This window comes from Arachis hypogaea, chromosome 5 (genome assembly GCF_003086295.3).
Source record: "Arachis hypogaea cultivar Tifrunner chromosome 5, arahy.Tifrunner.gnm2.J5K5, whole genome shotgun sequence".
Lineage (NCBI taxonomy): Eukaryota > Viridiplantae > Streptophyta > Magnoliopsida > Fabales > Fabaceae > Arachis > Arachis hypogaea.
Window position 1 is genome coordinate 112730791 of NC_092040.1, and position 21006 is coordinate 112751796.

The following is a 21006-nucleotide window of genomic DNA, read 5'->3' on the forward strand; positions in this document are numbered from 1 at the left end:
ACTCATGCTGATGGAGAATGAATTATTAACTTCTTTTAGGTGTAAAGGATACTAAAATGAGGACTTTTACTAAGTACTTGAGAATACTGAATGAAGAAATGGAAGTAAGGTGGGTTTTTTTATTGATATATTGAAATGACCAATAGACCAGTTTAGTTGACAATGATGTGTTCATGAATGGAGTGGGGATTGAACTGGTAAGGAAAGCATAGAAGCTGACTGCACTGGAGCAGCACGGAAGCTGAAAGGCTATCATTAATGATTGATGGGTTCGGAACTTCGGATCCCTATAATAATCTATATGCTGGCCAAGGAATTTGGTGGAAGCTACGGTGTACAGATGTTTTCTCTTTAGTCATACAAATTGTACTACCTATTTGCATCATTGCATGCATGTGGTTCACTTCGAGCTGATTGTGACCGGAAAAAAAAGGCCCCAGGGGACACTTATTAGCACAGATCACACAACACATTCATTTACTTACGCTACGGAATACCATGTTGTCCCTCAAATTGAGAAATATGGCACATTATGACATTATTATCAACCTATGTAAGAGTAGAAATTGTTCTATTCATTGTAGTACTCATAATTCTCATATAAGAAGTCACTGCGGACTTCACATTTTACGGAATTCAATGTAACTAACTAACCTTAATAAAAGAAGCCTTCATTCCAAGTTCCAACTATACGCCTATACGGCTATACCCACCGAATTTAATTTTACACGTGGGTAATACTTGAGTGATTTTTTTTTCTTGTTCAAACTTTTTTGCCTTACTATGATTACTAATATTTTTCTTAAATATTTATTTTCTCTTAATATATTAACTATAAGATATAGATTAGTGCAAATTTATTATTTTTCCCCTACTAAGATATAAAATAGATCTATTTCCCTTTTAGTTTTGACATTTTGTTCTGCAAGTTTGTTAAGAATATTAAATATTCTATTTCTATATATGTTTCTTATTTTAAGTATTTACTCACTACTAAATATTTGGGTCTATCTATTTCAATGGAAAAATGATTAAACTTACATCAACAGAGATACAGTTCATTATGTTTTTGCATTTGAAAAGATACGCCTAAGAAAATAAAGTTGTATGGGTCAGTCTTGTGATTTTATTTTGTCTGGCTCCCTCAGATGACCCCTTCCATTTTCTTTTAAAGTAAAAAACAAAAGCTAAAACCAAAAAAGTGAACCATACAATTCAGAAACGTTCCTTTATTTATTTCCTCAGTCCCTTTAGTCTTCCGAAGAAGCTTTTAGTATCAAATTAACTTCTATTAAGTTTGCTAACGATACAAGTTCAGTATAGCATCTAGTACTAGTAACTAAGCCAATAAATCAGCAGGAAGGGATTTGAGAAGAGCGTACCGACATTTCATTCCAGTTGGTAACTGAATCTGTCAGAAACGTACTTTCAGGTTTCAAATCAACACAACAACTGGCCAACTCACCAATGACGTGTCACTGGGACTCCTAGGAATTAAACACTGTCAGTCTTCCATAAAACCAAAGTGCAATATTTTATCAATCATTCAGAAAATCATGTTCAGGTCATGGAGCAAGAAGAACAAAATAAAAGCTGTATTCAAACTGCAATTTCAGGCAACTCAGGTAACACTCACCGAGGCATAACAAAGTTTTTATGCCATCTTATGCTAAATCTAAAAATGGGGTTTGTCCCAGATTTTACTCAAAACATATTTACCAGGAAGTTTGAAAGATACAGTGGATACTGTAGATGGTTAAGGAGTATGAAAGCTAACATATACTGGGCATGTCATGCCTATGAACAGATTCTGTATACAGTATCTTATCTTGTTCTCTTCTCCTTTCTATCAGGTGCCAAAGATGAAAAAGCCGGCACTGATGATAGCTTTGGTTCCAGATGGTGCTGGGAAGCCAACAGTTAAACTAGAGAAAGTTGCTATCCAGGGTGGATCCTGTTTATGGGATAAACCAATTTTTGAAACAGTTAAATTCGTTAGAGACACAAAATCAGGAAAACTACATGAAAAAATCTATCATTTCGTCGTTTCAACTGTAAGCTGTAGACTTGTAATTGCATACTATATAGTCTACCGGACTAGGACGTCGAATGGAGGGTCTAACCTTTAACCTCCCCTGCAGGGATCTTCAAAATCTGGATTTCTTGGAGAAGCCTCAGTTGATTTCGCTGATTTTGCTGCAGAAACTGAGCCATTGACTATATCTCTACCCTTGAAGTTTGCCAATTCAGGAGCGATTCTACATGTTAGTACCTTCTGTCTCGCTCCCTTACTCGTTTATTCTCTCTCAACATGCACACATTATTCATTCTCTTAATGTTGGCATCTATCTATTCAAGAATCTAATCTTCGGGGGAGATTTTAACATTAAGTCATTAACAGCCTATTACCATCATATTGCAAAACATAATACCTCACATAATTGTTGAGACAGGTGACGATTCAGAATATTGAAGGATATACAGATCAAAGGTGAAAAATCAATCAACAATTCCAGTGAAAATAATCTGTTTTAAGTTTATTTATTTTGCTTTCTTGATTTTATATCTGATGTGCTTGCTCACTTTTCACCTCAGTTTCAGAAATGGAGTAGACAGTGGAGGTGGAAGCTTGAAACACCAGCAGAGCAATCGCAGTACAGATGACAGTTCCTATAATGCTGAAGTATGACCTCTTTCTCATATGAGATGAATATATATATATATTCGTCATTTTATAGCCAGCACTTTCTATTCAACAAAATTGAAAATTTTCTAAATAAAAACTATTTAGGAGGATTAGTTAAGAAAATAAATAATGTATATGTTTAAAGTAATAAAAGTATTATTAGCATTTTGCATTATGGGAACTCAGCAAAATGTCACCTTTGAATAATCCAATGGCATCACTCTTGTGCTAACTTCATGGCAGGATTCTTCTAGGCTATTACTATTACCACCGCCCATCAGAACGACTTCAATGCCATCAAATGGAAGAGTTGAAGTCCCTGCTTCAGAAACCCATAGGCATAGGAGGTCAAACACAGAGGTGTCAACTGGTTCAGTGTCAGATGGGAATTTGGGTGACTGGACTAACAGCCTGGAAGATAATCTTCCCATAGAAAGGTTGCTAATAGGGCCTCCTGATAGTACCACTGAAAACCTCAAGACAGAAATTGCTTCTCTAAAGAGACAAGTAGAAGTATCAGAACAAGAGCATCAATCACTTCAGAAGCAGTTAGAGAAAGAAAGCATTCGGGGACAAAATATGGCAAGACAGATAATCCTCCTCAGAGAGGAGAGAAATATGCTCAAAACAAAATATGAGCAGCTCAATTCCCAGCAGAACCTTGATAATGAGACCAAAGCCTCAAAATCCTTGCCGTCTGAGATTGAAGATACTAGGCTTCAGTTAGAAGCATTAAAGGAAGAGCTTGTACATGAAAAATCTTTTAGTGCCAGTCTTCGCTCACAGCTCCAAAAGACACAAGATTCAAACTCTGAACTGCTTTCGGCAGTGAGGGAGCTTGAAGCAGTGCTGGAACTAAAGAATAAGGAAATTTCTGACCAGATTGACAAGCACAGTGATCGGACAGAAATAGACCTCTTGAGGCAGAAAATTGCAGATCAGAATCGTGAAATCGACACTTATAGTCAGCAACTTGATGAGTTAAACGAGCATATAGAAGTGCTCACTTCGGACTCCGAGCTATTGAAGAGGGAAAACCTGGATATCTGTTTGAGATTAAAGAAAGTAGAAGCACAACATAAGATGTTACAAAATAAACATTCAGCTTCGTTGACTGCCATAGAACAACTTGAATCACAGGTAGAGATATTAGAAGAAAAGATAAAGAATCGGGAAGAGGAATTTTCAGAGTCTTTGGTCTACATCAATGAGCTTGAAAATCAAGTCAATAATTTGGAGAGAGAACTGCAAACACAGGCAGACAAGTTTGAAGAAGATCTCCATTCTTTGAAATGTGCAAAGATTGAGCAAGAAGAACAGGCCATGAAAGCTGAGGAGGCCTTGAGAATGATGACACGCAATAATGCTCTCGTATCTGAGCGTTTTCAGGATGAACTTCGAAGGCTTTCAGTTGAAATGGCATCGAAAGTAGAAGAAAATGAAAAGATGATCGTTAAAGCCAATGCAGAAGCTGATGAATTGCAGAAGCAGAACAAACTTATGGAAGAAACACTCCAGAAATGCAATCAAGAGCTCAGGCTAATTACAAACCAGAACGATTTGAAACTGCAAGAGCTCTTGAACCAAATGAACTCAAAAGAAAAAACAGTAGAGATGTTGACACAAGAACTTGAGGTTAAATCTAAACAACTTGAAAATGTGCAAAGGCAAAAGGATGAAAAGGATCACGCATTATCAAAGCAAATTCAGGTTCTTAGGATTGAAATTAAGAAGCTGATGGTAGAAAAGCACGCATTTTCTAAAGCAAAGCCAACAGAGCAAATGACCGAGGTGGTATTGCAAGGGAACCAAGATGTGGATAAGATACTTGGTACCCTGATGACAGAAGTGGAAATCTTGAAGAAGCATCACAATGAATTGACAAATATCCTGCAGAAAGAACATGCTGAGAAAGAAAATATGTGCAAAACAATATCTCAACTAGAAGGAGAGCTTAAGAAGAAAGAAGCAGAATTAAGCATTATGGAAAAGAAGCAGACGAATAACAAAAGACAACCAGCAGCAGCAAACATAAATATGACTCCAAGAGACAACGAGCGTTGTGGTGCATCTCCTTCCAATGAGGAACAGCTGAAGACATCAAATTCAGAATGGCACAAGGTATGTCCAGCTTCAATTCTTGAAATCATAAAGAACATAAGTTTCTATCACATATTAGGGCATGCATGCTTCAATACACACACTGTTAGACTTGATGCTAAATATTTACTGTGTTGTTATATATGAACACAAGGGCATGGATGCTGGAAATACTGCTGTTGGGTTGGAAGAAAAAGGAATATGCAATTTGGCTGAGAAAAAAGTTTGTCAAGCACTGCACAGAAGGTAAAAATCGAATTCATTTCTGTCCATCTAAACTCCAGGTTCTCTTGAACACATCCATGAACTTCAATATATTCATTAAAATTGAAAAACAAAAAAACTGCAGCTTGGGATTAAGAAATCAAATTTCTATTTATGTTGCACATCATCCAGAAACTAATTGTTGCTTTCTTTTCCCTCCATTTTACTCTGACAGTGATGCGAAAACTTGCTTGCCAAATGAGGTGATTCTCTTCAGTCATGATCATAGTGGTCGGTGCCACACAAATGAATTGTTGAATGAAGTGGCACTCCTAAAGGAAAGGAATAAATATATGGAAAATGAGCTGAAAGAATTAGAAGAAAGGTATTCGGATATTAGTCTAAAATTTGCAGAGGTAGAGGGAGAAAGACAACAACTTGTTATGGCTCTACGTAGTATCAAGAATGGTAAGAACTTGAATTCTTAACAGGTGTTGTTACATAATCACATTATAAAGCATACAAGGGCCATGAAGGAGGCAACAGGATATCTTAATCACAATGGGTTCTACTAGAGGTTTGAGACCTTTATAATGTATGTCAACCATGACTGTCACTTGATCAGAAATATCCTTTCCAGTATTTCTCCTCAAACGATACATGGACAATGTGGTTTGGGATGTTGCTTCATATGCCTATGTAGCAAATGTATGTCATCAGTTTGATCATTTTGGCATATAAATATGAGAACAATACACAGATAAATGAAAAATGATGTTCAGAGGAAAACTTTTGGTTGAATAAAAGAGAAAAAACAACTCAAAAGCTATTGCCTATTGAATCCAGAAAACCATCATCTTAGCTGGTACTGGTGCTTTTCAGAAGTTATTGTAATAAGCAAATTTGGGGAGTTCCTATTTGTATTTTTGATGTAATTAAAACAATATCTTGTATCATGGCAAAAGCTAGCTTTAAAACGCAATTTTTTTTTTCAGGGGGGAAAGGGTGGTATTTTTCACAGGTTATGTTCCTATGAATTATGCAGCTTTCCCATTTTAAGATGCAACTACCATTAAATTTATGAACGCACTGACATTGAATTGATGAATTTATTTCCATCACTTGAAACCTGCATACTTCAACTAACATTCATATAAATCAGAAACTGCATAGTCATTGACTATGAGAATCTGTGAAGTGGTACAGCAGCAAAATAAAGACGATGTATACCTAGTCCTGAAAGCATCTTTTTTTTTTTAAGGAAAACAACCTTAGTGTATGAAACTTTCTATTGTGCAAGAATTTCATTGTAATTAACGTTTCAAAGCAAAAAACCTTTCAAAGGTTATACCCATCAAATGTATAATAGTAAATCTCCATTCGTTACTTCAATGATAGATTATTGTGCCCGATACCGTGACTGATCTCTATCGCTCCAGACCAGCTTAGTTTGGCTTCCACTTCCTTTCCTCCCAAAAGTAAGTGTCTGCAGTGACCAAATGTCGATGAATAATAGAACAGAAGCGTAGTATGGATATCAAATACTAAGCTAAACTTATAAAGGACACAATTGTAACTTGCAGGCATCTTAATTTTTAAGCAATTAGCATTATTGCTGAAATGAAGATGGCGACATAAAGTTATAAATATCTACCGTTCTGGACGAAGACTATCCCCCGTGAAAACATCACACCCAGTGTTACATTATTTATCCATTCATTAACATGCTTGGTGTAAGGTAAAACCCATAAACAAAATCGTATTTAGAACTCTACTTTTCCCGCCACTTTTTTCCATATAGCAGTTAAATATATTATATACAATTCGAGTATTGTCAGTTTACTAGTCTACTCCACATAACAGAAAACTCTTAGGAGAAAGAGAGAGACACTATCCTGTTGGAGTTACCTTGGTTGATATCTTATCATTTGGAGTATGTGAGGGTAGCGAAGCGGAATATTTTCCTCTCTTGACTGGTTCTGAAGATTGCCCAGATTGCTTCTGCCTTTTCTGTTGAATGTTTGCTAGAGTCTCACCAGATTGGTACTTGAACAACTCAATTATTGAAGGACTTCTTCTCTTAGAAACGTTGGACGTGTTACCTGGGTACCCAAAACAAGGAGCAGATTTCCCACTTGATAACGATTTTTGACGCAATTTGCTCTTCTCTTTAAACCTGTTCATAAATTCTGTTGTCCAAGGTGAATTCACGGGATTAGTTGACCAGCGTGCGCGTGAAAGTGGAGTTCTCCCCAAATGTGACATTTCCTCCTGGAAGGGTAATCTTTGCAGGTTTCCCATAGATGTCTGAGCTAAACCCTCTTCGAGAATGTTTTGACCGTGCTTGAAACCAAGAGGTAGTACATCTTTCCCAAAATCTGGTTCAGCATAGTTATCAACCTCCTGTGGTGTATTTTTTGAAGATCTACATGCCATTGATGGGTTGCCTTCAGGGTGAAAGCTATCACCAAATGACAATCTCCTTGCAATTTTGTTCTTTCTTATGTGATCTTTCTCGGTTTCAATCGTCAAACTTGGGAACTTCATGAAATCAGAAACAGAGAAGTCTTTATCTAATAAGGGAAAATCAGTGAAGTTAACCACCTCACCTCTAATGTCCTCATGCATCTTCTTAGAATTACTTGGTTTATGCCAATTCAGTTCTGTGCTCATCGTTGCAGTGTCCAGCATATCATTTTGAGCAAACTCTCTATTTTTTAAAGATGAATGGGGCTGTTCCACCTGCAGTTCTTCATCTTTGAAGTTCCATAGATCACACGACGACTGGGGAAAGCTGGCAGGGTTTCTCATTGTAGTCATGCTGGATCTTTGCTTTGGCTTGAAAAATTCCCCCATGGGTAAACTAGCCTCTGCCAACTCACTGGATCTCCCAGCATCTTTTGGCATACCAAGATCACAGAATTTTGGCATAGCAGAGGAATCCGGAACAGCTTCAACTACTGGATTTAATGTGTTGAATTGCAACAACTCCTCAAGACGTAGTTCATCCATCTGGTGACTACTTGCATTAGTTTTCCTTTTTCTTTGATTGTCAACTTGACGAGATAGATAACACTTATCTGAGTCTGGTTCTGATGACACCGAAGAGGAGCAGTCTGTCATTATGGATTTTGAATCCTCCCGCTCTCCATATTTACAGAAAACACTGAACAGAGAAATACTTTCTTCTGGAACGTTGTACTTCTCTAAAACATGCATCCTTTGTTCATGTGACCAACTAAGAAACTCATTGAGCGTGACCCCTGAAGATAGTATACAGTGTGCCGTTAAAGGATTTACTCCAGGAAATTGTGTAAGAAATGACTCTGCAAGAGTTACTGACTCGGTCATTTTAGGATACAGACCCATTTTCGATTTGGTGACACTCTTAATGCAGCTTATTATAACTTCAGTTGTCAATTCTGGTGAGTAAGAGAAGAAGATCTGTAAATCAATTCCCAAGCTTGATGCTGCAGCATAAAGTGCATCTGAGAATTCCATTACAGTTGAAAGGAAGTTATATTCTCCCTCGAAGACCTGAAAAGATAAGAAAACATATGGAAACACTAGTAGATAAAGTATGAAGCTCAACTAACAAGCACCACAACAACAACTCTCCTATTTTAAGGATCATGTTTACATCATATAAAATGCAGATTCGGCAATTTAATTTTGCCTGTTCCCTTGTGTTAACTGCTTACTGTCTTCCAAGCATAAAGTTTCCCCTTCTACACGAGGTCTATATTAGATTGTCTGCTCATTGAGATGCTGTTCTTCCAAATTGTCTACAGGAAGGTCCTAAAATGGGAAAGCTGAGGCTGAGGTAGGAAATTAAAATTTCGCCCAAAAGGTTTCACAAGCAACCCCTAAAGAAAGCATCTGACTAACAAGTCATCGACAAGCAATTTATCACTTTCGAACATACTCGATACTGCAGTATTTTGTGAAGTTGAGACAGAAATAAATATTAATACGCACGTATATAAGTATAGTACAACTTATAAAAGTGAAATTACCAAAAAGCAGCCGCGGAAGTAAAAACTCAGCATTGTCAGAACATCTGCTGCAATATTCTCAATATATAAATGCAAGCTTGAAGATGCTTCAGTGACTGGTGTTGCTTTCTTCGCAAGATTTGTACTATCGTACCATGCCAAGCAAATTGCAGAACTTAGTATGATATCTACAGGTAAATCCAAATCACGTTCAACAACTTGAATTCCTCCTTTCTCCATCGCAAGAATTACTTGGTAAGAGCTTCTTCTAGAGAATATCACTTCCTTATCTACGTTTTGAGTATTCACAATAATAACTGACCCGGTAAAAAGCTCCATGCCTTGATGACCATGGTCAGTTTTCAATCCAGCTATTAGTGGCACAAAATCATCTGCTTCAGCTGCAACACGTGAAGATTCTATGTTGGCAGGTGTAAATTCTGGAACCCGAGCATTAGTATCTGTAGACTCTACTGCAAAATTACATTCCCGGCTAACAGTTGCTTTTTGAGGGTTTAAGAAGTAATCAAGACTGCTGATCTCTGACACAGACTTAAATAACCTAGAAGCCCTCTCAGCACCTTTTTCAGGTAATGGCTCTTGACTCTCTTTAGTAGAAGATCCACGTTCCAGTTGTTTGATTGGAGCAAATTCTGTAGGACTAATGTCAAGCAGAGACATATTATCAGAAAGCAACTTCTGCAACTCTTCACTTTGATTATTGTCATGAGCATCTGTAGTATCCTCAGATAAAACAAGATCAAATACTGATTTTCCATCCTCACAAAATTTCCCTATGAAGCCTTGGTTCTTCAGATCTATCTTGGCCCATATGTTCTGATGCCAACTAGAAATTTTGTAATTGCATTCATCTTCCTCTAGTAGATCCCAGTTTAAGTATATTCCATCAGATGCAGATAGGGGACGGGTCTTCAAGTTGGAAAAAAGTTCTTGAATGATATCATGCAGAGCTATAAGCTTTTTGTAATCAGAGATAACAGGTACAGGCAATGATTTGAATTTGTCATCCATTAGTGCCATCTCATTGCTGACAATCAATTCATCAAAATTCTTTAAGTTAAACTCTTTCTCAAACATCCAGTTACTTGATTCTAGAATATCTGATGATGATTTGTGATAGAAGGCTTCAATGCTTTGAGTGAAATCCTCATCAAGGAACACAAATTCCTGAAACGTTACTAGATTCATGAACAAATTAAAATCGGCCTGAGATGTACCCTCCAGGGCACCAAAATGTTCAGTTTCCAACATATTTATAAGATCACTTTCTGGTGACATGGGTGATAACACCAGGCTTTGCTTTGATGTGCACTCATCAGAGAAACGTTTCACCATATTATAACTCATAGACTTGTCATCCGTGATGGATTGGCACTCTTCATCAAAATTAAGAGATTTGGTAAAATCAAAGTACGTGCCAAGAATTTCTATCAGAGATAAGCACGAGGGAATTCCCAAACTTTCTTCATCCACTTCTAAATTCAGAAACATGTTTTGGCCTGAGTGCAAAGGGTGACGAACAGAAATGCTATCTTCAAAAGAATATGCATCCTCCACTTTTAGGTACTCTGAAATAGCATTTTCAGCACGAGGTATTGCTTCCAGAGCCTCGTAAGGAAACTGCATTGATGGCTCAGGCTTGAACATTTCCTGTTCAGAAAACAAAACAAGTAATTCTCTGTGAATTTCAAAGATGCGCATATGAACAATTAAAATCTTCGTTAATAAATGTCCTTTTCCCTAAATGTCTATGGCCTGTAAAACGGTGAAGGTTGGACTATAAGCTTCTGTTGTGCTATAAAAATCATACCAAATGAGGCAATACTTTTACCCAAACGAATTGGATATTATTTAATTTGACTGAGTATGTACAGTGAACTTACAGACTAATTTCATGAAGATGAACAGTTCAAAATACAAAGTGATTATGTAAGCGTGTTGCACGTATAGTGTTGTTACCATGCAATTTTTAACCTCCGGCGTTTGATCCAGCATTTGCACCCACTCCCTCTCAATGAAGCAACCATTGTCCTTTAAAATCCAAAGAGAAAATAAACAAATAGGGATGTAATCCGAAATACATAACAAGTTACAACAATAAATATAAAAAATAAGCATCTCTCACCAATAGTGCATCTAGCTCAGGTGTTTCGAATTGAATCACTTTGTACGCGTTCGTGCTCTTATCACTGCAATCAATTCTTTTAATCTCCTATGAACAATAACACTTAAGACTTTAGCCATAAACCAAAAATAAAAGGAAAAAGAAACGAAGAGAACAAGAATCACGTAGCTACCTTCGGAAATTCAGTATCAGCTTTGGAGCAAACATTTCTACAGCTCTGGCGTCCATCCTCTTCAAATGACGTCTCAGCTTCTTGCTGAAGAGCAATCAAATCATTCAAAAAGCACAATCACTTAGAAATGCACATAAATACAGTTTCAGAGCAAAAACTATGGTACTGATGATATAATCCACACAAGGCGCAAGATGATTCACTATTGCTCATCAAACTCATGCAGATGTAAACAAGCTTCTAAGCTTCAGAGGCTCAACTCACCTGGGGATTCTGATCTTCATAGCTTCCGCGGCTGAATGACGAGGAGCGATCTCGATCTCGAGGTGGAGACGGAACAGCAGCTGGATCTTCGAGATCGAGAAGTTCAAGATGGATTTTGTGAGGTAGCACGGAGGAGAGGAAGATGGAGAGAGCGGCGGCGATCGGCAGTGGTTCAATGTGGTGGGAGACAGGGAGCGTGGAGTCAAATCGCAGGATGTCGTGCACGGCGGATGTAGGCGGCGCGTGGAGGCGAGGGACGGGGAGGTGTAGGAACCGTTGCGACGGAGGGAGAGCAAAGTAGTCGTTGTTCAGAAAGCGAGTTCGCATTATTCCGGCCAAGAAGAATAACGAATTTTGAAATCGAATTGAATTTCGCGCTTTAAATTTGGTATTTATAGCACATAGCATTCGGACCTTGGAGCATCTAATCAATTCGGGTACGAATGTCAGTATTCGCTCCTCTGGCCCAAATTGAATCTGAAGTTCGTTGATTCTATTCTATGTCTAATAGACCCAAAAAGTGAGGTTGTTTTTGTCAATAAACATGTGTAATATTTCATGACCAAAAAAGAAAATGTGTGTAATATATTAATATCAAATGAAAATTTTTTTTATCTAATTTTAATTGGTCTAATAATTAATTCACTACTTTTCTGTTTAAGTAAATGCGAGTTGGAATCTCATGTCTAGAACAATCCATTAGCCGGCGACAAAAAAAAATTGGGGATTCTTTTTGTAAATGGTAGAAAATTGTCTCATAAAATTACAAAAGAAGTTTATTGATTATATTTTATTAGAATTTTTTATGTCTTTCTTCGATAATTAATTAAATATTCTCAAAAAAATCAAATAAAATATATAATAAATAGTTTAGAAATACAAATATTTGTTGCTTATAAAAAGAATAATATTTTTTAATTTTTATTATATTTTTAAATGTTTTTAAAAATATTATTATTTTAATCTTTTAAATATAATTTTATCAACATAAGAATTTTTTCCAGAGATTTTTAGTAGGTTAACCACAATTATATTTTGATATTAGGACTGTATTACTATTACTAAAATTATAAAAATATTACATTATTACATGTAAATTAATTTATGTATAAATATATCTATTATTTTTAATTAATTTTGATTGTATAGTGTATACACGTATATGATAATTGCTACAATTAATATATATAACTAACATTCAACGTATATTCCATTTAGTGACTCCCAATTGCTATCGAAAGCTTTGAGAAATGAGATTATTTGAACAATTTACGTGTGTGTCCCTGTGCTTAGATTTGATGATTCGTTAGCCTTCTAAATATAGCACGATGCCAACTTTAGCAGGTAGCGTTATCCAGTGTTCTCTCTTCTTTATCACAAAAAAACATTAACAAATGATTATTGCATGTCCAATACGAAAGCAACAGTGTTATTCCTACAAGCCACGTGCACTAACTATCTAACACGTGTACATGCAAATGGACGCGTGGTTGTTTCACACGTGTCCTCAAATTTCACATGCCAAGTGCCCACGTCCATGCAAATGTGGCAGAACAGGGTAACATATCTTTCTCTATATACTGTTTTGAGAACCATGTTTTGTCAATTGAAGTAAGAAGTAACTTCCTTCTTCGGTTATCACAAATCTTTTTTCTCTCTGAAGTTTTAATCATGGATTCCAGACAAGTCCAAAGTCATGACTATGATGAACATCACAATCATCCACATGGCCATGATGTTGGCATTGGCATACATCAAGGTATAGCATGTACAGATCTCATTTACTTTTGATTCATTTATAATGTTTCTTTTAATAGATATGTGAATGATTTATAGTTGTTGGTCTGTTCTTGATTTCAGTTCTTCATGGTTCAGATGAGCACCAACATGACCATGAGAAGAAGTCTGTTGTTAAGAAAGTGAAGGCAAAGGCTAAGAAAATCAAGGACAAAGTCACCAAGCATGGTCATCATGACAATGAACATGATCATGATCAGTATCACTATGAAGGTCAACATATCCCTGATGATCATGATTTGGATGAGGAAGATGATGAAGATGAAGAAATGATTGATGACCCTGAAGTCCATGGTGCACCAAGTATGTTGTTGTACTAGTACATTTAATTTATTTGCGTCTTGTGCCCTTTAATTAATTTATTTATCCAATGAAACAGAAACTGAAATTCTCAAGAAAATTTCCAGCATGATAGAAGAACTTAGCCCTGTTTATAACTGACTACCTTCTATAACAAAAATGTTTTTTCTTGTCTCTATGTTTGTTTTAATGATAAAAAGAAAATATTTGTTTTAAGTTGACTTAGATTATCACATCATTTATATGCTTTATTGTTCTGCAGTTTATGATAGTACTGCTTTTAGAAGTGCTGTACCAGGCCAAACACAATACTTGGCAAGTCCTAATGTTAATTTAGGAGGTACATCAGTTATGGGAGTAGAACCCCATCATCACCAGCCAAGAGTTGTAGTTGTTTCTTCAACTGCTGAACCTGATCAAAGCAGAGTCACTGATCCAAGTAAAACATTTGTTGGCATTGGAGAAGACAAGGCAATGCATCATAAGGTTAATTTGGAGAGACCAATGGGATTGGAGGAAGATCCTCATGCGCCACGTAGTAGTCCTCTTTCACATGCTCCTGCCAATTACCAAACCAAAGTCACTGATCCTACTGGAGCAGGTAAGTAGAAAAAAAATTGATATAGTCACAATATAATGGAATGGTGTCTGTGATATTTATGTATTTGTTTGATACAACATTTTCAAAAGTTGAATAGGTGACCCAAACTTCATGAACTAAATTGATTGTCACAAAGGATTCAAGGAACAAGTTTATGTAACATGTTAGTACCAAACTATATTGAGTTATTGTTTTGGTGTGATTTTGGCTTATAGGTGGTGGAGAAATTGATATCACCCCAGTTGAGAGATCATTGGAAAGAATGAATATCCAAAATGAGCCAAGAGCTGACCAAGAATCCAAGGTTCTTCCAACTATTTCAGAGACTCAATATCCTTCTCATCTTGGTGGGCTTGGCCACCACAACCACCGCTTTTCACCTGAGCTTTCAACAGCAACCAAAACTCCATTCCCAACAGCTGATAAAAGCCATGATCAGTACTTGCCACACTTGTCAAGTGAAATCAAAACTCAATACCCTTCTGCTGGAAGCCATGACCAATTCGTGCCGGAATTTTCTAACACACTCTACCCTCCAATTAAAAGCCATGACCAAAACTTGACACAAGAGTCAACAGTTCAGTATCCTTCTACTGAAAGCCATAATCAGTTTTCAGCAGAAACAATTCCTAGAAGCTCTAATATATATGAACAAAATCCTCGGCAAAAACCAGCTTCCGACACCACCAAGGCTAGATTTGAAGAACAAACCCAACCACCTTATGAAGCAATGGAGAAACCATCAAGTCAAAGTAGTTACACTGACAAAATCTCTTCAGCTACTTCAGCCATAGCTGATAAAGCCATTACTGCTAAAAATGCTGTGGCCTCCAAGCTTGGATATGGTGAGAAAGATGATAAAACAAAGTGCCATGAAGAAAACATAAGCAGTGATAAACCATCGAACCAGAGCAGTTACACTGAGAAAATCTCGTCCGCAACTTCAGCAATAGCCGATAAAGCTGTGTCAGCTAAGAACACCGTAGCTTCGAAACTAGGTTATGGCGACAAAGGAGACAGCCACGAAGAGACACAAGGAGAGAATGCTGCTGCTACTTCCACAACAGAATATGGGAAGAGAATAGCACAGTCCTTGACAGATAAACTTGTACCGGTTTATGGAAAGGTTGCTGGTGTAGGAAGTGCAGTGAAATCAAAGGTTCCTGGAACCTCAACTGGGAGTGAAAGCGACAGAGGAGTGTCAGTGAAGGACTATTTTGCAGAGAAGTTGAGGCCTGGGGATGAAGACAGAGCTCTATCTGAGGTTATATCAGAGACTCTGCATCATAAGAGGAACAAAGAAGAGGAAAATGTAGTTCATAGGGAAGCAGATAACGATGTGAAGAGGGTGGTTTCTGATGCAGTTCACAAGAGAGGAGAAGAGGAGGAGGAGGAGCATGAGAGAAGGAAGAAGATACCAATGGGGAAGGTGACAGAGTCCGAAGAAGTGAAGAGAAGGTTGGGGAGTGGAAATGAAGAGATAGAGAGGTATGAAGAGAGCTATGTAAATAGTCCTGGGAAGAGTGTGGTTGATAAGGTTAAGGATGTGGTTTTTGGTTCTTGGTTTACCAAACCGGATGAAAATCAACAGTCAGAAGGTTAGAGTTGTCGTTTTTCTAATTTATGTTCTTTAAACTTTAAAGAAGAAATATGAAGATTAACATGTAGGTGTCTAAATTTTGGCTAATCTATTTTGATGGTAAATTTTAAATTATTTTAAAAATTAAATATTAATTTTTTTAGATACGGTAGCAATAATCTAATGTGTGTATTGGTTTCAGGTGGGGAGCAGCTCCCCAAGAACTCTGGTGCTGTGGACGTGGATCAGGCGGTGAACCAAGCCGCGGATGCAAGATGACTCCATGAGTCGTGTAATTGAGAAATTAGATTCCTGTGATTTGTAGTTTGTACGTGTGTGAATGTGTGTGTGTGTGTGTGTGTGTGTGTGTGTCTGTTTGTGTACATGTGAAAGATGTGAATTTGCATTATCGGACGATTTGCTCTTTTTTAAAAGGTCTTGTTTTCCATTGTACTATTGTTATTACCAAAATTAAGCACTACTTGTGATTTTGCATTCATCCTGTATTGCCTTTCTGGGATTGTGCATTATCAAAATTGGTCAATCACAATTAAAAATATATAATGTGGTATCGTTAATAACAGGGTTATCTAGGTAATTAATGATTTCTCTTTAATTCTTTTGAATAATATTAACGACAACTCTAAAATTGGTCTAATTCAAGTAAAACTGGTCTAATTCAAATAAAACGTAATATTTTTTAAATTACTAATTTAAATCTTAATAATAAAATAATTATTCACACACTTAGTGAATTAAAAATTTGATATATTCATTGTATATATTATTTAATATTTTTATTATATATCTATATGCGGCTCTGTATACTCTATACATTTATATTGTTTATCCTCCTTGATCGATGGATGCAGAAAAGAAGATGGTAGCCATATTCATCAAATTGTGCCATTCTTTTCTGAAGGAAGTGGGAATGCCCAGCGAGGCACTCGACGAGTTGCTTAGCAGGGTAACTTCCACAACCACTACCAGCGACCTTCAAGCCTTCCAACCGCTCTTGTTTTGGAAATATGTCTATGCAAGCTTCTATGCCCTTGAACAGAAAATGGCAATAGCCCCATTCAACAAGCCTCAAATCCCTGATCTCAATCACCTCGTACCACACAAGGATGAAGTTGGCCCCTCTCGTATGCTCCCCATGCAGGTACGTGTTATGTATGTTAACCAATAATGGAGTCATACTTCTAAATTCTAACTAACTACCTTATCAGTAACTGAAGTAGAGATATGATCCTGATCGATTGGCTTCTTTTTTTTTCTAATCTGAAAATGGAATTAAGGACCCTGATGCTAAGAGTACTGTTGAAGTCCAAGCCACTACTACTAAAAGAAAGGCAGTTCATCAGGCCTGTCAGAGTGAGGGCAAAAGGTTTAAGGGTGAATGAGGTCCTGCGAACTTTTCCAATTTAAAAGACCAAGTTGAGTGGTTGACTATGTTTTGTGTGTATTTCTTTCTAGATGTTCTCTGTTTTCAATTTGGGTCACTCTTATAATTCCTCAGATGTACTACTTCTTTCTCGTCGAGTGTAAGGCAGTGAATATTTCACAACGATGGCATATTGAAATTGTGCCTTTTATTTCTATCTTAGTATGATATATATTAATGCAAAGAAAAATAAAATTAAATTAAATCTTGCATATAAACTCATTCGCCTGTTTTTTGTTTTTGACATTTTGAGCTACTTTTAACACCCAACCCCTTCTTGAATCCGAAGCCGTTAATTGCACTAGTTGGATCATTATGCTCAAATAGTGGCACACATGTAGTGCGTTGTCTTTTTTCTTCTCTGCTTTTTTTTTTTTTCGGAATTAGGTGTTGAATTGTGTTATTTCCAAACTAGTATCTGAGTAATAAATTCGTTTACTTCTAGAACATCTAAGATGTTACAACTTACAACCCCTTATTCTCAAATAAGATAATCTTATATCTTTAGCGCAATTTACATAAGCAAAATAAGCAAAAAATAACGGTTGTCCGGTCGAAATTTAATTGATAACTTCCACGAAATGCTAGATTTTTTTGGTCAGAAATGACTGATGTTTTTTTTGGTCTCGAGAAATGTATTTTTTTGTCAATGTCTCGAGAATTGCTACATATTTATTTCGGTCTGTAAACAATACATAGTGTTTCTCTTATTTTTTGTCAGGTCTCTGATAGTTTTTTGTCATAATAGTTTCCGACTTATAATTTTATAGACCCAATGTTTTCGATCGGTTACAGGCCTAAATAAACTATCATACAAAATGGGATTTAGAGGTTTTCTGGTGATGCGCTTTTTACCCAATACAACCCATATTCCTCACCCGCTCCGACCCGGCTTCAAACCCAGCTGAAGAACTGTACCATTAAGGGTGTTCAAATCGCTCATCCATTCCAATTCAAATCGAAATCGATTAAAATCATACTAATTTAAATTTGATTGGATTTTATTTTTTGTAAATCGTTAGAACAAATCGAATTTTGGATTTATTTTTCATAACCGACTCAATTCAATTCAAATCACACAATGTTCAATTTGTTATATATTTTTATATTATTTATGTATTATTATTATTTAGTGAATATTTTATATATTTAGAATGTGATTTATTTATTATTTTAGCTAATTTATAATTTTATTTTTATTATTATATTATTATTGGTTTTTAAGATATTATTAAAATTTATTAGGGATAAATATTGTTTTGGTCTCTCACGTTGAGGGTCGGAATCGAACTCGTCCCTGATGTATATTTTGATTTAATTTAAAGTCATCCTTAAAGTCGTATTTAAATTTAAAATCGTCCTTTTAATTTTTTTGACAAAAATACCATCACCACTACCAACACAATTACCTCTTCCACCACCACTATCACCACCACCAAAAGCACCAACTACAACACCACCACCACCACCACCAACCAACCAACCAACCAACAAACAGCAACAACACCCAAAAAAGCAGGAAACAACACCAAACATAAAACAAAAATAACAAATCAGAAGCAAAAAAGCAGAGGCCAAGCAGAGGCGGCGATGGGATCACCATGCGATCTCCAACGGCGACGGGACCACCACGGCGACGGCGGCTCCAAGCTTCGCTGCTGCCGTCCCCCTCCCCCTCTCCCCTTCCCCCTCCTCCTCCTCCCACCCCCCTTTCCCCTTCCCCCCACCCCCCTTTCCCCTTCCCCGCGTCCTTTCCCCTTCCCTCCACCCCCACTGTGCGTTCTTTCCCCCTTCCCCCTTCGCCGCCGCCGTCCCCCTCCCCCTCTCCCCTTTCCCCTCCCCCTCCCCCCACCCCCACTGCGCGTCCTTTCCCCTTCCCCCACCTCGAACCCGTGTCCCTTTATTTTCTTCCTCTTCTTCTCTGGCTTCTTCCACTTCCCCTCCTCCCTCTCTTTGCCGTCGACGCCGTCCCTCCTCCCCTTCCCCTTCGTATACCCTTTTCTCCCCTCCCACCAAATACGTTTTCTTTTATTTTTAAAAATTTTATAATTTTTTTTATTACAAGGTAGTTTAGGAGTAAATTAAAAAAATTTATTAGAAAGGACGATTTTAAATTCAAATACAACTTTAAGGATGATTTTAAATCAAAATATACATCAAGGACGGATTCGATTCCGACCCTCGACGTGAGGGACCAAAATAATACTTATCCCAATTTATTATGTTATTGATGATTATTTAAAATTTAATATTAAAACTTGTTATATATATTTAATTTTTTTAATTTACAAAATAATAAATCTAATCAAATTCTAATTGTTTAAAAAAAATCATTCAATTCAAACTCTACGGCAAGTAAAATTATTGAGTTTTTTGACCCAAAATCGCACCGCAAACTGCCCTATGTGCCATCTCCATTTGTAGGAAATTATGCAATCAACCTTTTCATTGCGATGATGATGAAGTTCGGAGTGGTTTTGAATTCGTTGAGGAACCTTTGAAGAAAATGTGTGCTACCTCTTGTGACATTGTTGATTTTGATTTAAATGGGGATATCCCTAGCTTCGAGAGGAAGCAATTTTTGCATAGGAATGGGTCCATAGAAAATGTGAGGATGGATGCTTAGAAAATTCTTGAGGTTCTTGGACAGGATAGTCCCGAGTTAGATTTCAGACTGGCTTTGGATGGATTGCGTGGTAGGCCATCAGCTTTTCTCGTGAGGGACGTTCTGTATGGGATGTTGAAAGGCATAAACTGCGAAAACAAGGGGAGATGCGCTAAACTGGCGTACAAATTTTTTCTGTGGTGTGGTTAGCAGGAGGGTTACTGGCACAATGCAAATTCCTATCACTTAGTTCTGCAGATATTTGCCGCGTGTGATGAGTTTCAAGTGATGTGGAGGCTTGTTGATGAGATGAGAAAGGATTTCCAGCTACTGCTTGCACTTTCCACATTTTGATTTGCACTTGTGGTGAGGCAGGGTTTGCTAGGAAGTTGGTGATGAAGTTCATTAAGTCAAAATCATTTAACTACCGGCCCTTTAGGCACTCCTACAATGCAATTCTCCATTGTGTTCTTGTTTTAAACCAGTACCGTTTGATTGAGTGGGTTTATAGGCAGATGTTGCTTGATAGTTTTTCCTCTGATGTTTTGACTTACAGCATTGTTTATGTAACATGTTAGTATCAAGTTTTTTGGTGTGATTTTGGCTTATAGGTGGTGGAGAAATTGATATCACCCCAATTGAGAGATCATTGGAAGGATTGAATATCCAAAATGAGCTAAGACCTAAGCAAGAATCCAAGGTTCTTCCAACTATTTCAGAAACTCAATATCCTTCACATCTTGGTGGCCATCACAACCACCAATTTTCACATGAGCTTTCAACAGCAGCCAAAACTCCATTCCCAACAGCTGATAAAAGCCATGATCAGCACTTGCCACACTTGTCAAGTGAAATCAAAACTCAATACCCTTCTGCTGGAAGCCATGATCAATTCGTGGCAGAATTTTCTAACACACTCTACCCTCCAATTAAAATCCATGACCAAAACTTGACAGAAGAGTCACACTCAACAGTTCAGTATCCCTCTACTGAAGGCCATAAGTTTTCAGCAGAAACAATTCCTAGAATCTCTAATATATATGAACAAAATGTCAAAATTCTCAGCTTCCGACACCACCAAGGTAAGATTTGAAGAACAAACCCAACCACCTT

The 21006-nt window shown here is 37.1% G+C and overlaps 4 protein-coding genes across 5 annotated transcripts; 3 read left to right on the top strand and 1 right to left on the bottom strand.

The window, feature by feature from the left end:
* Nucleotides 1–1107: 1107 nt before the first annotated feature.
* On the top strand, nucleotides 1108–6111 carry LOC112802848 (uncharacterized). Of its 2 annotated transcripts, XM_025846217.3 has the most exons (8): nucleotides 1108–1625; nucleotides 1854–2054; nucleotides 2142–2264; nucleotides 2454–2491; nucleotides 2596–2683; nucleotides 2930–4807; nucleotides 4941–5032; nucleotides 5226–6111. In XM_025846217.3, exons 1-8 carry the CDS (start codon nucleotides 1557–1559, stop codon nucleotides 5476–5478), a joined length of 2742 nt encoding a protein of 913 aa, XP_025702002.1. In that variant the 5' UTR covers nucleotides 1108–1556; the 3' UTR covers nucleotides 5479–6111. The 2 variants fall into 2 exon arrangements, with proteins under 2 accessions (XP_025702002.1, XP_072093977.1); XM_072237876.1 differs by lacking the exon at nucleotides 1108–1625 and having other exon boundaries at nucleotides 1904–2054; nucleotides 2941–4807.
* On the bottom strand, nucleotides 6090–11928 carry LOC112802847 (protein SHORTAGE IN CHIASMATA 1). Its single transcript, XM_025846216.3, has 7 exons — nucleotides 11568–11928; nucleotides 11304–11387; nucleotides 11132–11218; nucleotides 10966–11037; nucleotides 9007–10656; nucleotides 6899–8527; nucleotides 6090–6476 (listed from the first exon to the last, which is right to left on the bottom strand). The coding sequence occupies exons 1-7, from the start codon at nucleotides 11892–11894 to the stop codon at nucleotides 6390–6392; spliced, it is 3936 nt and encodes a 1311-aa protein (XP_025702001.2). The 5' UTR covers nucleotides 11895–11928; the 3' UTR covers nucleotides 6090–6389.
* A 1216-nt stretch (nucleotides 11929–13144) lies between these two features.
* On the top strand, nucleotides 13145–16343 carry LOC112802849 (low-temperature-induced 65 kDa protein). Its single transcript, XM_025846219.3, has 5 exons — nucleotides 13145–13326; nucleotides 13428–13667; nucleotides 13927–14265; nucleotides 14481–15863; nucleotides 16047–16343. Exons 1-5 carry the CDS (start codon nucleotides 13239–13241, stop codon nucleotides 16121–16123), a joined length of 2127 nt encoding a protein of 708 aa, XP_025702004.1. The 5' UTR covers nucleotides 13145–13238; the 3' UTR covers nucleotides 16124–16343.
* Nucleotides 16344–16569: 226 nt separating this feature from the next.
* LOC112802851 (uncharacterized) lies at nucleotides 16570–17445 on the top strand. Its single transcript, XM_025846222.3, has 2 exons — nucleotides 16570–17006; nucleotides 17143–17445. Exons 1-2 carry the CDS (start codon nucleotides 16707–16709, stop codon nucleotides 17245–17247), a joined length of 405 nt encoding a protein of 134 aa, XP_025702007.1. The 5' UTR covers nucleotides 16570–16706; the 3' UTR covers nucleotides 17248–17445.
* Nucleotides 17446–21006: the final 3561 nt, after the last annotated feature.